General features: G+C 42.0%; 2 protein-coding genes across 8 annotated transcripts in view; both read right to left on the reverse strand.

Moving 5' to 3' along the window:
* Positions 1-6,180, reverse strand: part of arhgap40 (Rho GTPase activating protein 40) — a 28,669-nt gene extending 22,489 nt beyond the window's left edge. For 5 of the 7 annotated variants that reach the window (XM_030419799.1, XM_030419795.1, XM_030419792.1 and 2 more), the window contains exons 1-2: positions 5,365-5,503; positions 2,819-2,953 (exon numbers count right to left, since the gene is read on the reverse strand). Coding sequence is in view for 1 of the 7 variants with exons in the window: in XM_030419794.1 (XP_030275654.1) it covers positions 5,365-5,585 (221 nt within the window). In the remaining 6 variants the exon portion in view is untranslated. Of the gene's footprint in view, positions 1-2,818; positions 2,954-4,998; positions 5,163-5,364 lie in introns of all 7 variants that reach the window. The other 2 variants (XM_030419793.1, XM_030419794.1) reach the window with 2 other exon arrangements.
* Positions 6,181-6,485: 305 nt separating this feature from the next.
* LOC115583213 (golgin subfamily A member 6-like protein 1) lies at positions 6,486-10,395 on the reverse strand. Its single transcript, XM_030419802.1, has 2 exons — positions 8,469-10,395; positions 6,486-8,429 (listed from the first exon to the last, which is right to left on the reverse strand). Exon 1 carries the CDS (start codon positions 10,259-10,261, stop codon positions 8,537-8,539), a length of 1,725 nt encoding a protein of 574 aa, XP_030275662.1. The 5' UTR covers positions 10,262-10,395; the 3' UTR covers positions 6,486-8,429; positions 8,469-8,536.
* Positions 10,396-13,521: the final 3,126 nt, after the last annotated feature.

Raw genomic sequence — 13,521 nt, forward strand, 5'->3', positions numbered from 1 at the left:
AGGCCAGAGGCAGAGATCGGCCTTTGCTCTGTACTGTGAAATTTGATGACTCTGCCTTGTCCTTAAACTGGATTTCTACACTGGTGGTGCTACAAGGGTGACTTGGTGCTGAACTGAGGTACTAGGCTGGGTATATTATAACGTCATCATTTTATCGAGATTCACTAAATTTGCCTCATTAGGAGAGAGCTTTGAGAGCTCAGCACTAAGGATTGGACTTTGCACTACAGTAGTGTTCGGCAAGCTTAAGATTATAGGAAATCTATACAGTGATTCTAGGAACATAATGTGAGCTACTTAATGGTATAACTGATGACGTTACGTTTCAGACTTCACAACATAAACTACTTTAATCAGTTGTGATATTGATAAACGTTGCTACTCTTACACATTGTGCTGTACACCCACTGAGGAGAAGCCCTGTTTTAATTGGTTTCATGTCAAAGAAAACATTGAATTAATAAGTAAATGTCCTTAATGTATTTTGAATAGAACAAACATTTATTTAATTTGTAGAAATGTAGAACATGTTTCTACTGATTCACAGTGAATTGGTCTCCTCCTTGATTGCTGAGTCTCATCCTCAGGTCCTCAAATACTGACCCTTTGGGATCTTTGCTAACCCGAGCTGCCAACCTAAAGTCTCAGTTTTTGACCCAATATTTACCTATCCTCATCCACTAAGTTACATTTGTTGCTTTAAGTAATAATATATTTTGATTTTACTGTCCTTAATCAGTAATGTTATTTTTAGTTGGAAGGCCTGATGGTGTGCCCTTGGTGCTATTTATATCCTATTTAACAGTGACAATTTTCATTTGTCAATAACAAACACGCCCAATTAATTTGATTTTTTACTACCTTTCCCACTAAAATGAAAGCTTCCTCTGTGCCCTTCAGTCACTGTTCAAGTCAATCTGATCAGTTCCTGGATGAGGTTTTCTGCAAAAAACCTCCTTAGAAATACTCCACGTCATAACAAAAACTGAAAAACAAATCCAGTCGTACAGTCAATAATTAGGAAACTAGAGACAGAATCAATTAACATTTTCATCTGGTGGGTAAATCAAATTAGACTCCTCTCTGTTGCACGCTGTAAGATATCAGGTGGGATTAGTGTAGCCTACGCTCGCTCCGTGCTGCTGGTGTCTCTCCTCTTTGGCAGTTTGCCCAGACACTCCTTCCACTCACTTTGTCTCTAACCAGATCAACACAGATTAGGGAGACCACAGGGATCCCTCCTGGGATTGCACCTTGCTCACCAGCTCTCTACTCTACTTGAAATAACTCACTCACTCACACCTTTCTTCATTGTTTCAGACAATGGAGTAGTGTTTGCAATTTCTCCACTGTTGTGTCTTGTGTCTCTCTTCGCTCTCATCTTTATTTTCCTCCAGGTTAAATCCAGTTAAACCGCAATATCTGCTCTCCTGTAACTTCATACCATACTCTTATCTGTAAACCAAAGCTCTTCTTGCCCTATCCTTCCTTAAAACGTTCTTTCCTTTCTCTCGAATCATCTCTGACATAAGTCAAGCCCTTTCTCCCCCTCTCGCTGACAATCCTCCTTGGCTCACAGGTATGCTAGGAGGAAAAGGAGAGTTGAGAACGTGATGGCATGCCTCGGTGTGACCCTGCAGATGGCATGTGACAGCTGGCTTAGCCTCATACCCTGCTTATCCACCTCTTGGCAAGAAGAGCACAAAGCTTGCGTGGAGTAAAGGAGAGGGGAGGGGAGGACAGGAAAGTGGAGCAGAGCAGATATACAGGACATAGAAAAATAACAAAAACAGAAAAGAGGGCAGATGATGACAGAGGAGGGTAAGATACAGGAGAGGAAGGACGATGTGAAGGAGGGGAGGAAATGGGACACAAGTTGTCTCTTGTATTTGTTGGCTAGTTCTTTTACCCAAAAAGAGCCTATTAAGGGTATCTGCTAAATGTTTTAAGAAGAAAATGTGGCCCAGGCTGAGGCAGACTTATCAAACTTCCAGATGGTTTTACTAACAAGCAAATGCCTAACCCAATTGCTGAATAAATGTTGGCAATGTATGCTGCAACTTCAAGTTTCTTTAGGCTCATTAATTAATGTTATGTTATGACACCACTGTGCTTATAGCCTGGTTAGGTCTAGGCAAAAAAAAAAAAAACTTGGTAAAGGTGAGGAAAAGATCATGTTTTGGCTGATGTGGTTCCATTACCTAAAACACGGCTTTAAACTATCCCGATGCTCAATAAAAATAAATATTTTTGGCTGCAAACTGTCTCAGCATCAAGTCAGAAATATCCAGTTTTATTGCAGCACATTAGCAGGAAAATGACTGGATGCTTCTAAAAAATAGCCAGTGGTTTGATGCTCACAATTGTCGATATGCCGTCTCGAACAGTGGTCTGTCGCTTGGCAGCAGTCTCACCTAGCTATCATGCCATCACCATCCCCCCCCAATGTGACATCACTTGTATTTAATAGAGTTAACGTTTTATTATAGGAACTGGGTTGTGATACTGTACCAGAATGATGCAGCATGTCACTCACAATAAAAAAACTTAGTTGCATGCCAGCATGCAGCATATGCTCAAACGTGTACAGACACACAAACAAAAGATGTGAATGAACTGGCACTGCATCATCAAATGCTGAAGTTCATTTGATGCAGCTGATGCAAAATTGTTTTCGATATGATAACAAAACACAGACCCACACAAACCAGTAAAAGATTATCATAAGGTGCCAGTTTTACCGAACAGTTTGGTCATGAGAACAAAAGAAGTTTTTATGGGATGATAAGAAAAATCATGCACATGTTACCATACATACACAAAGGCAGGACTGTGCTGCAACGATCAAATTCCTGCAAAGCACCCAGAGTGACGTGGGTGTTGTCTGTCATGGTTATTTATGGCTGCAAAGTCTGGCACATTAATTCATCTGGGCGGTGTAGCTGAACTTGTTCTGAAAACACAGATGGGAAATGAGTTGGAGCAAGATTCAATTAACTGGTCATATAAACATACTGACATGTCCTTCAAAATATGTCATTGTGCAAAGCTCTGAAATAAAATGAAGGCAAAAACAACCTACAAAATTCACAACCCATTTATCTAACAAAAGTAACTTTACAGAGGCCATCCCGTCACTGTGCATCACTGATGTTTAACTTCTGTTAAAAACATACTCATGGCATGATTTTCCCTGAAGAAGGGGTCCTCAAATGTTTTTTAGGGAGTTCAATCTTTAAATCATTCACAAATTAGCTAATTAAGAGCTGTGGACAGTTTTTATTTCACTTTGTAAGTGAAAAATAACATTAAACAAAATCAACTGCTGGTTGGTATGAAAGATAAGCAGGCCTGGTGAGTCTATAAAGATAATAACCACCTTCGTTTTGATGCTCATATTCTCTAAAAAGGCAAGGTGAAACGTGACAAGGAGGTCCGTACTCCCAGTCACCCAGTAGTAATACAGAACATCACTGTCATGCCTTAGTTGACATATTAATAACCTCATAATTTTTTGCGACTTGCTGACAAGAAGAGCAGGCGATAAAACCGGCAGCGAGGATGTTCCCAACAGAAGGGCTAAACTTGAACATCTGACCTAAATTAAAAAACCCTACATTTGCATGATCATAACAAATCTGATAAATGACTGAAACATAATCTATAGTGTGTAACTATATGTCTCCTACTAATCAGGTTAAAATAACTTCCTCAACTATATCTCTTCCACTATTTCCACAAACAATCTGTCCTTTCTAGACACCTGCTAATGGAAGCAGGTACGTTAGTCAGAGGGGCATCACAGTTTTACTTTATTTGATCATATCTTTGACATTATCATCTATGTATGTGTCGATCTAAATGCTCTCTGATGAGAACAGATTGAACATTAGGTCACTCAAAACAATATGAGCTCTTGTGAAGTCACTCCCTGCAGCTGCCAAGCTGACCTGTGCAGGGCTTAAGGTACTAGTAATGAAAGCTGGAATACTCTTCTCTCGCCATATGGAGCAAAAGTGGATTACAAGGCACAGTAGTACTTTGACTTTAACCCTTTAGGCTTGGAAGTACATTCTCTTTGCCCTGACTCTATATGTAGCATATTCATATTATAACAAGGGGGCAAGTCTTCTGATTGACCTAAAGTAAACCTATACCATATTTTCATGTCATTTCTGAGGCTAAAACCCACAATTCTACTTTTCTTCCTGTAAACTTTGACCACATTGCGACAACGCCAATCTTAAGTTGACAGCACTAAACAGTAATAGTCAGGCCTGCAATATCAATGCTGAAGCAAAAATGCATTATATATTTTTAAAAAATTGGGTAGATCCCTGCGGCAATGATATGTAATGTCTGCTTATGACAAACATTGGAAATAAAGATGTAACAAATTGGTTAATTTAATTCCTTAATTTCCCTGTCCAAAGTTAAGTGCATGTGTGTGTGTGCGTGCGTGCGTGTGTGTGCCAAATAGATCAGCATCTGCATACATTAGGTGATTAATGTCAAGAAATTGTGGTACAGGAAGTTATGTGTGGGGTTGTTTAAAAAAAAAGTGTCACCATTGCTTGAAATTGAGTTTTTTAGAGTGCTGATTTTCATCTGTAAAATGTACTGATCAGTGCATTTCTTGGTCACCAGAAATGTATAACCAAATTCAAGGGATCCCTATCAAAATGTTTGTTGATTTTATTATTATCAGGACTCTTAAAGAGGCACTATGTAGTTTTGTTACAGAAATTCAAATACAGAATATTAATATTTACAATATTGAAATATAAATATATATATAATTGAATAAGCAAGCTGTTCTCAGCTGGATATAAGGTCCCCAGAGCACTGTTTGACGCTAGAAAGGTGGCAGGGTCTGCCAAACCTTTACAAAGTGATACAGCATTAAATTGTGTTGTCCTTTAAGGTCAGCTTGTTTATTCAGTTTATTCAGTCATTCAGTCAAAGACTGTTTTAATAATCTATCATTCATAATATTACCATACTATGTTGATTTTCCTGCACAAAAATCAACATGCATGTGTCAATGCAGCTACAGCAGGCAGCACGTGCGGACAGGAAATACGCCCATAGCAACAGCTCCTGACATCCTAGCAACCAGAAACGCTCTCCGTCCGGGAGAAGGGAAACACAAAGCCAGGCGGCTAAATTACACACAAAACAACAAACCACACATTACTCAACTATTGTGACTATATTTCTAATACATACAATCTGTGCAAGGTCACATCATGTTTCTTTTTGTTGTGTTTTTATTAGAGAAGTCACGTTTCTCTAACAAGCCGTAAAAGAGCAGCTAGCTAACTGAAAACAAAGAGCTCCAAAAAATAGAACCAGTTTACTCACCTGGGGAAACACCGTCGGCAGCCCCGGCGCTGGACGGCTCGACTGAGAGTGAAAAGAAGATTTTTCCATGTGGAGAGAGGGAAATGAGTCGTGCTGTGAACGGTGACAACAACAAACAGATGGCAGGAGAGAGGCTCACCCTGCCTTGGAAGATGACCTGAGGGAGGAAACGAGAGGAGAGGAGAAGCCAGCCGCTCTCCTACGCTAAACACGTTATCCATCTCACCTTGCGCCTGACGTCACCACGCAGGGCTCCACAACAGCATAACATCAATGTATGGCTCATATCATGTTTCTCCTCGGTTTTTATTTTTGCATACACCAAATATGTTTTTTGTCATTCCTGAAATTTGACAAATATAAATTACATTTGTATTAAGAGGATTCTCAGTTTAACTCTACTCCTATTACCAAGACATAATATTTCTTTCTTTTTTTTGTTTTGTTTAAACACTAAATATGAAACTAGAGAAGGCAAGTTCTGAAGAACTTGCGGTTGTGAATACTCCATGTTGACAAGCTGAAGCCAAATGATGGCTGTAAAACCTCTGAATGATGTACACAATATCTTAAAACTGTGAAATGATTTAGGGTTTGTTGAAAGGCCAAGCTGAATAGGTGGCTTTAGTTTATTTGAAGTCTCGTCTGAAGAGACTGAAGCTTTGTAATACTTGAGTGAGAATGAAGCATTAAAAATAAAATATAAGCTTTGAGCCAAATTGCAATGCTGACTTGATTTTTTGTTGAAAAGCAGCTGATGGAGTACATTTTCTACTCATTAATTCTGTAGCTCAGGGCGGCTGTGGCTTCATGATGATGGATCAGTTCAGGAACCGGTACTGGTTCTACTGATGCTGTATAGTCTGGTATTAATATGAATGATTTAACATGAACCAGAGGGAAAAGCTCTCTAGGTCAAAGTAAGGTGGCTCATAAAGACTTTAACCGGTGGACATTTAAATGGTTTTATTTACAAGTATATAAATAAGGCCCAGATCAGGAACTGGTACCCAGCCCAAGCTCTCTAAGAAAACGAGGAAAACTCCCCATGAACCTCAGAACAACCTTCACCGACATCCTGCAAGAGAGGATATAATACTTACTGGCTTAACACTATTGGCTCTGATTTAGCATGCAATCTGCATTTATTTTATTTTATTTCATTTTTCATGCAATTCTTTTGGTTATGCCCAAACTTCATGATGATGGATCAGTTCAGGAACCGGTACTGGTTCTACTAATATTGTATAGTCTGGTATTAATACGAATGATCAACGTGAAAAAAAGAGAAGCTCTCTCGGTCAGAATGAGGTGGATCTTAAAAGTGCCACTGTTATCGGTTATCGGTTGAGCGGGTCTCAGGTCACTTTCTACGCTCTCTCTCCATGGATGGTGACCCTCTTGACCTGATGATGGTGACCCTTTTGGCGTGGATGCCACTCCACCTGACGACCTCAGAACAAGCTTGAAAGGACACAAGAAGGAACTTTGGGAAAGGCAATTCCAAGAGAGAACCCCTCTTCTTGGATGGCTGGGTCTCTATGTGCATTTGTTCTCGTATGTTTGTGACACACAGTGATTTCACACACCTGAACTAATTAATCTTTTTTTGTTTTTTTTTGATTAAAGAATTTCTTCTTCAATTAAGGTTGGCTAACCGAAGCATCCGGAGGAAACCAATTGTTGCTCAGGATGAAACAAATGCGTGTGTTTGAGTCAGTCTCCCGTCAGCTCCTGAGCGTGGATCAGGCCAAATTGAAGATCCTTCTGTACCATTTCTTCTTTTTCTTCTTCTTGCTCATGAGATCTTCTAGCTGAGACTTCATGAGTCTTTCTTTCTCCTCCCCTCTGTGGCCTGAATGAGGGATGTCTTTTTCACCTGCCACTCCACCTGACGACCTCAGAACAACCTTGAAAGGACACGAGAAGAAACCTTGGGAAAGGCGATTCAGATTGCCTTTCCTGAGGATGGCGTGGAAGGCTGGGTCTCTACGCGCATATGTTCTCGTATGTTTGTGACACACAGTGATAGTTTTAAACACCTGAACTAATTAATTTTTTTTTTTTTTTGATTAAAGAATTTCTTCTTCAATTAAGGTTGGCTAACCGGAGCACCCGGAGGAAACCAATTGTTGCTCAGGATGAAACAAATGCGTATGTTTGAGTCAGTCTCCCGTCAGCTCCTGAGCGTGGATCAGGCCAAACAGAAGATCCTTCTGTACCATTTCTTCTTTTTCTTCTGCTTGCTCATGAGATCTTCTAGCTGGGACTTCATGAGTCTTTCTTCCTCCTCCCACTCCTGCAGCGTCTTCTTGAGACAGTCTGTGGCCTGAATGAGGAATGTGTTTTCCTCCTGCCACTCCATCTGATGACTCTCCAGCTTCTGCTCAACATCCCACAGAGCAGCCGCGAGGGTTTTGTTCTCGTGGTCCTGCTCCTCCAGTTGATCCTCAAATAGAACTCTAAATTTCTCTATCTCCAGCAGGGAGATTTTCTCCTGCTGCCAGCAGAGGCGCTCAGTCTCCAGAAGATCCTCTGCCTCTTTCAGGGCAGCTTGATAGGAAGCCTGAGATCCTTCCACACCTGACGACTTCAGAACAAGCTTGAAAGGACACAAGAAGAAACTTTGGCAAAGGCTGTTCCAAGAGAGAACCCCTCTTCTTGGATGGCTGGGTCTCTATGTACATTTGTTCTCGTATGTTTGTGACACACAGTGATTTCACACACCTGAACTAATTTAACTTTTTTTTTTCAATTAAAGAATGTCTTCTTCAATTAAGGTTGGCTAACCGGAGCACCCGGAGGAAACCAATTGTCGCTCAGGGAGAACAAATGTGTGTGTTTGAGTCAGCCTCCTGTCAGTTGCTGAGCGTGGATCAGGCCACTAGAAGAACCTTCTGAACCATTTCTTCTTTTTCTCCCCTCTTTGCTCATGAGATCTTCCAGCTGGGACTTCATGGAGCTTTCTTTCTCCTCCCCTCTGTGGCCTGAATGAGGGATGTCTTTTCCACCTGCCACTCCACCTGATGACTTCAGAACAACCTTGAAAGGACACGAGAAGAAACCTCGGGAAAGGCCTTTCCCAAGGTTTCTTCTCGTGAAACCAATTGTTGCTCAGGATGAAACAAAAGCGTGTGTTTGAGTCAGTCTCCCGTCAGCTCCTGAGCGTGGATCAGGCCAAACAGAAGATCCTTCTGTACCATTTCTTCTTTTTCTTCTTCTTGCTCATGAGATCTTCTAGCTGGGACTTCATGAGTCTTTCTTCCCCCTCCCACTCCTGCAGCGTCTTCTTGAGACAGTCTGTGGCCTGAATGAGGAATGTGTTTTCCTCCTGCCACTCCATCTGATGACTCTCCAGCTTCTGCTCAACATCCCACAGAGCAGCCGCGAGGGTTTTGTTCTTGTGGTCCTGCTCCTCCAGCTGATCCTCAAATAGAACTCTAAATTTCTCTATCTCCAGCAGGGAGATTTTCTCCTGCTGCCAGCAGAGGCGCTCAGTCTCCAGAACATCCTCTGCCTCTTTCAGGGCAGCTTGATGGGAAGCCTGAGATCTTTCCACAGCCTCCTTTGCTTCCTGTTGTATATCCTGCACAGTCTTCTTGAGAATTTCTGTGGTCTGGATGAGGGATGTCTTTTCCTCATACCACTCGACCTGACAACCCTCAAACTTCTGCGTAAGACTCATCAGAGCATCCGCGAGGGTTTCAATGTTGCATTTCTCCTCATCCAGCTGAAGCTCACAGAGAGCTTTAGATTCCTCCATCTCCTCCAGCAGGGAGATTTTCTCCTGCTGCCGGCAGAAGCGCTCAGTCTCCAGAAGATCCTCTGCCTCTTCCAGGGCAGCTGCGATCTTCCTGGTTTCCTCTCTGTGTTCCTCAAGCTGGACTTGATGGGAAGCCTGAGATCTTTCCACAGCCTCTTTTGCGTCCTGTTGCATATCCTGCACAGTCTTCTTGAGACCCTCTGTGGTCTGAATGAGGGATGTCTTTTCCTCATACCACTCCACCTGACAACCCTCGAACTTCTGCGTAAGACTCATCAAAGCATCCGCGAGGGTTTCAATGTTGCATTTATGCTCATCCAGCTGAAGCTCATAGAGAGCTTTAGATTCCTCCATCTCCTCCAGCAGGGAGATTTTCTCCTGCTGCCGGCAGAAGCGCTCAGTCTCCAGAAGATCCTCTGCCTCTTCAAGGGCAGCTGCGATCTTCCTGGTTTCCTCTCTGTGTTCCTCAAGCTGGACTTGATGGGAAGCCTGAGATCTTTCCACAGCCTCCTTTGCGTCCTGTTGCATATCCTGAATGAGGGAGATTTTCTCCTTCTGCCAGTCGTAGCGTTCAGTCTCCAGAAGATCCTCTGCCCTTTTCAGGGCAGCTGCCATCTTCCTGGTTTCCTCTTTTTGCTTCTCAGTCTGGAGTTGATGGGAAGCCTGGGTAATTTCTAGAGTCTTCTTAGCCTCTTTCTCTTTCTCGGCCAGTTTTTCCCGCAGCTTCTGAACTTCTGCCCTCTCAAATACAAGATCAGCCTCTAGCTGTTCGGCTTTTGTGTGAGCCAAAAGCGCTGCTCCTTCCATGTGGAGGAGTGTGTGTGTCTCTGAGACCGTTTGGAGCTCTGATTTCAGATCCTTGATCTCCTCTGACTTCACATTCTCCAACTGTTTCTTCTCCTGTGACGTGTCTTGCACCTCAGTCATCACCTCAGGTTCATCGCAGAGCAAGTCCGGTTGAGGGGAAAATGAAGCAAATGAACTTTGAGCCCCCTCGGACCTTTCCAGATTTCTTCCGTCTGCACTATCCATGCTTCTCTTTCTTCTCCTACCCTGTGAGCGATCTCTCCTTCTGCTTTTTCCTCTGATAGTATCGTCAAAGTCTTCTCCCCCCTTGTTAATTTTTCCTCTCATGTCTGGTTTTCTCTCACTCTGTGTATGTTCGATTGTAATGGTCTTATTAAATAATTTCCCAGTCTGGGATCATTAAAGTAATTCTATCTATCTATCTATCTATCTATCTTAGCACAAATGGCAAAGATGAATCTGAATATAAAGTCAGACCACCTGTGCCTTTTCAACATTCTAAAATGTCACCACCGGAGCTTTGATACTAAGGATTTTCTGCTTTGATGTTTTTCTTTCTGTTGCCATAGCAACAATAACAATGTTTGTTTTGTTTTACAAAAACATGATGGCCTTTTGTACATAGTGTTTATATTCAAAATTCTTAAGAGAAATTCAACAACACTCAATTTGAAAATCATTGAAGTTATGACTCATGATTTGTTTGTAACCATGCCAGCATTTTCAAGCATACATGAACCAGATTTGATTGTCCGCCTCAAGATTAATCTTGTTATCTCAATATTAACAGGCATGAACAGCCAGTCGATGTTCCGGCAAACTGTTCAGAGGGAAGAGGGTAAAATCCTTCATGGATGCTGTGTCACCTGCGATGTTTACATCCTATAATTTGTTGTCACTGCTTGTGTTTTAAATGTTGTTGTCCAGTTCCCCTTCTCCTCAACGAACACATGCCTCAAAGACAAAAACAAGCGAGACCACCCTCACTCTCAGACAATCCAAAACAGGCAACAGAGCACAGACATCTCTTTGAGACCAATTAAAAGAAGAACATCCTCAAACAGACACACAAACTTGTGCACATGCTGGTGCCCAGATGGAGAGCAGCTACATATTAACACGTAATGCTCCCAAACAGAGCAGGAGATTTTTAGCCGGATTAGTCGGTCAACCACTTGTATCCAGATTAGGGCTGAACAATATATCATTCCGGCGTCGACACATCCACAAAGTGGAATGTGAAATAGTCATTTGAAGAATTGCAATGTGACGTAAAGTAGTCTTGACCACTTTATTAAACGTGTTACGACATAATAAAGATTTTGACGGCAAGTGGCGGGGCTAAAGACGAGGTTTACTTAGCCTCTTACAGGCTACATTTTAGGGCATCCATTGAAGAGTATGATCAGCGCGGCTGTGGCTCAGTGGTAGAGCCAGCGGCTTGTTATCGGAAGGTAGTTGGTTCGATTCCGTTGGTCTGCATGCCGGGCAAGGTACTGAACCCCAAACTGCACCGTGCATGGCAGCCACCGCCACAAGTATATGAATGTTTGTGTTCAACAAGACGATGATGTATGAATGAACATATTAATTACTGTAAGTCTGATGTAAGTGTCTGATAAATGCCCTAAAATGTAAATGTAAATCTTGTCTCGAAGTGCAGATTATCTCTTTTGAGCCAAGATGAGTGAATCTCCCGCTGCAGTCGGGTGAGATTTGGGAGGGTTATCGAGTGTCAAAGGTTTCGAGCAATCAGTAAACCCTCAACGTTTACATAAATCAAAAGTTGAAGATGGCACTTTTTAAATGTATACCAAAATGAACTATTCAACTAATCTGGCGAAAATGTTTTTTTGTTTTTTTGTTTTTTTAAATATCTTGCCACACTAGTCCAGACTGAAATAATTCCACAACTATTGGACAGTTTCATAGAAATGATTTAATACGAAGTCGATGGTTTTTAGGGGAAGCAGCAGACCAAAAATGTCACACATCCGTCAAAATATCTCAACACTCAGTCACTTCTCTGGTTTCGAGTGACATGTTATGTCACAGTTTAAATCAACTGTAATATATTCAATATGTTATTCTGAGTAGTTTGTCTTTCAAGCCGTTGTAGAGGACAGCCAGTGTAAAATTAAATTAGTGATCGGGCCATTGGGACCTGTGCTCAGAGTCCACTGACCTTCTTGGTGACCTTGAATCTGAGTGAGTAAATAACACAGTGGGGCAACATTCTTGGCATCAAATTAATTCACTGGAAGGCCAAAAGACAAAGCCAAATATCTGAACATTTCCAGTAAAGTTTTTCCTGTCCTAATAACAATTCCTCACGAGACTGCTAGCTCCAAGGTCAATAATTAACCTTCAGAGCTCACACTCAACAATGCATCAGCTACTTCACACGACACATCTTCATCTAAAGCCTCAGCTGACTCACATTTAAACTACTGATTCATTCAGCATAGCCACAGCTGTGTATTAATGCATCATTATCGACTATTTTTAGACATGGTACCCACATTGCTCCAGGAATGGCTCTGTCGATCTGTCTACTTCTTTGGTCTGGATTGTCACTTTAACCAAAGTAATATTCTGACACAATATATTTACTTTTACTCAAGTATGACTTTTGGGTACTTTAAACAGGCTCTTAGTCTTGCTTTATTATTGTTGGTGTGTGGGTGAAATGTTCATTTTGTTTATTTGTCTTTGAATGCGTTTTGTAAATTGAATAACTACACTAATACAAACAACTGATGGTAATTTAATCTCCATTGTGTTTAAGATGTTGATATTAGGCATGCCTATAATCAGTGTATTGTACACACAGTCAGCCAACCGTGTTCCCTTCTCACGACTCTTATTTCATTCTCTGAAGTAAATCACTCCCACTATCAACACAGTGATGCAGCAGGAGGTATTTATTTGCAGATATCCCATTCCTAACATTCTGTGAACGCAGCCTGACTCAGGCGCTCCACCCCTGCATTGTGTCCAGTTGCAGTTTGTAGGTGGAAAGATCATTCCTCCTGGACAGATAAATTCTCTTTGGCATCCTGTTTTTGTTTTCATTGTCCTCTCAGCTTTCTTGCAGACAGTCCAGAGCTGTGTGTTTCTGTGAGTGTGTGTAAATGTGTGTGTGTGTGTGGAGGTGGGTGGGTGAGAGCGAGAGAATGTGCGGGGGAAACACACACAGATCGACAGAAAGAGACAGAAAAAAACAAAAGGCAGAGCGAGACAGCGGTGGAGAGCGCAGAGGGCCTGTAAAGCAGCCCACTGTCTTCCTGCCATTGTTTCATCTCAGGGACCCACACGAGGCTCAGCTGGGCTACGCCTCCTGGACATCAGCCCCCCCCCCCGTTGGCCCACTCCTCCTACAGCTGCTCTGCGTTTCCATGGAGATGGAGAATATGCCTGCAGATGATTGCGTCCCCTGCCGAAAGGCTTTCATGGAGGCAATGATACAACAGAACCTCAAAGTCTGTCGCTGAAAAGAGTAACGTGGAGAGTGTGCATGTGTGGTTTCACTCGAGCGACGTTATAGAGATATGTTTTTGTTTAGAACTTTGTGTGGTAACACTTAT

Source organism: Sparus aurata, chromosome 6, assembly GCF_900880675.1.
Source record: "Sparus aurata chromosome 6, fSpaAur1.1, whole genome shotgun sequence".
NCBI classification, from domain to species: Eukaryota; Metazoa; Chordata; class Actinopteri; order Spariformes; family Sparidae; genus Sparus; species Sparus aurata.

What these genes read in the sequence shown, in the direction of transcription:
- LOC115583213 (XM_030419802.1), bottom strand. Translation starts at nt 10,261, where the DNA reads ATGAGAGGAAAAATTAACAAGGGGGGAGAAGACTTTGACGATACTATC.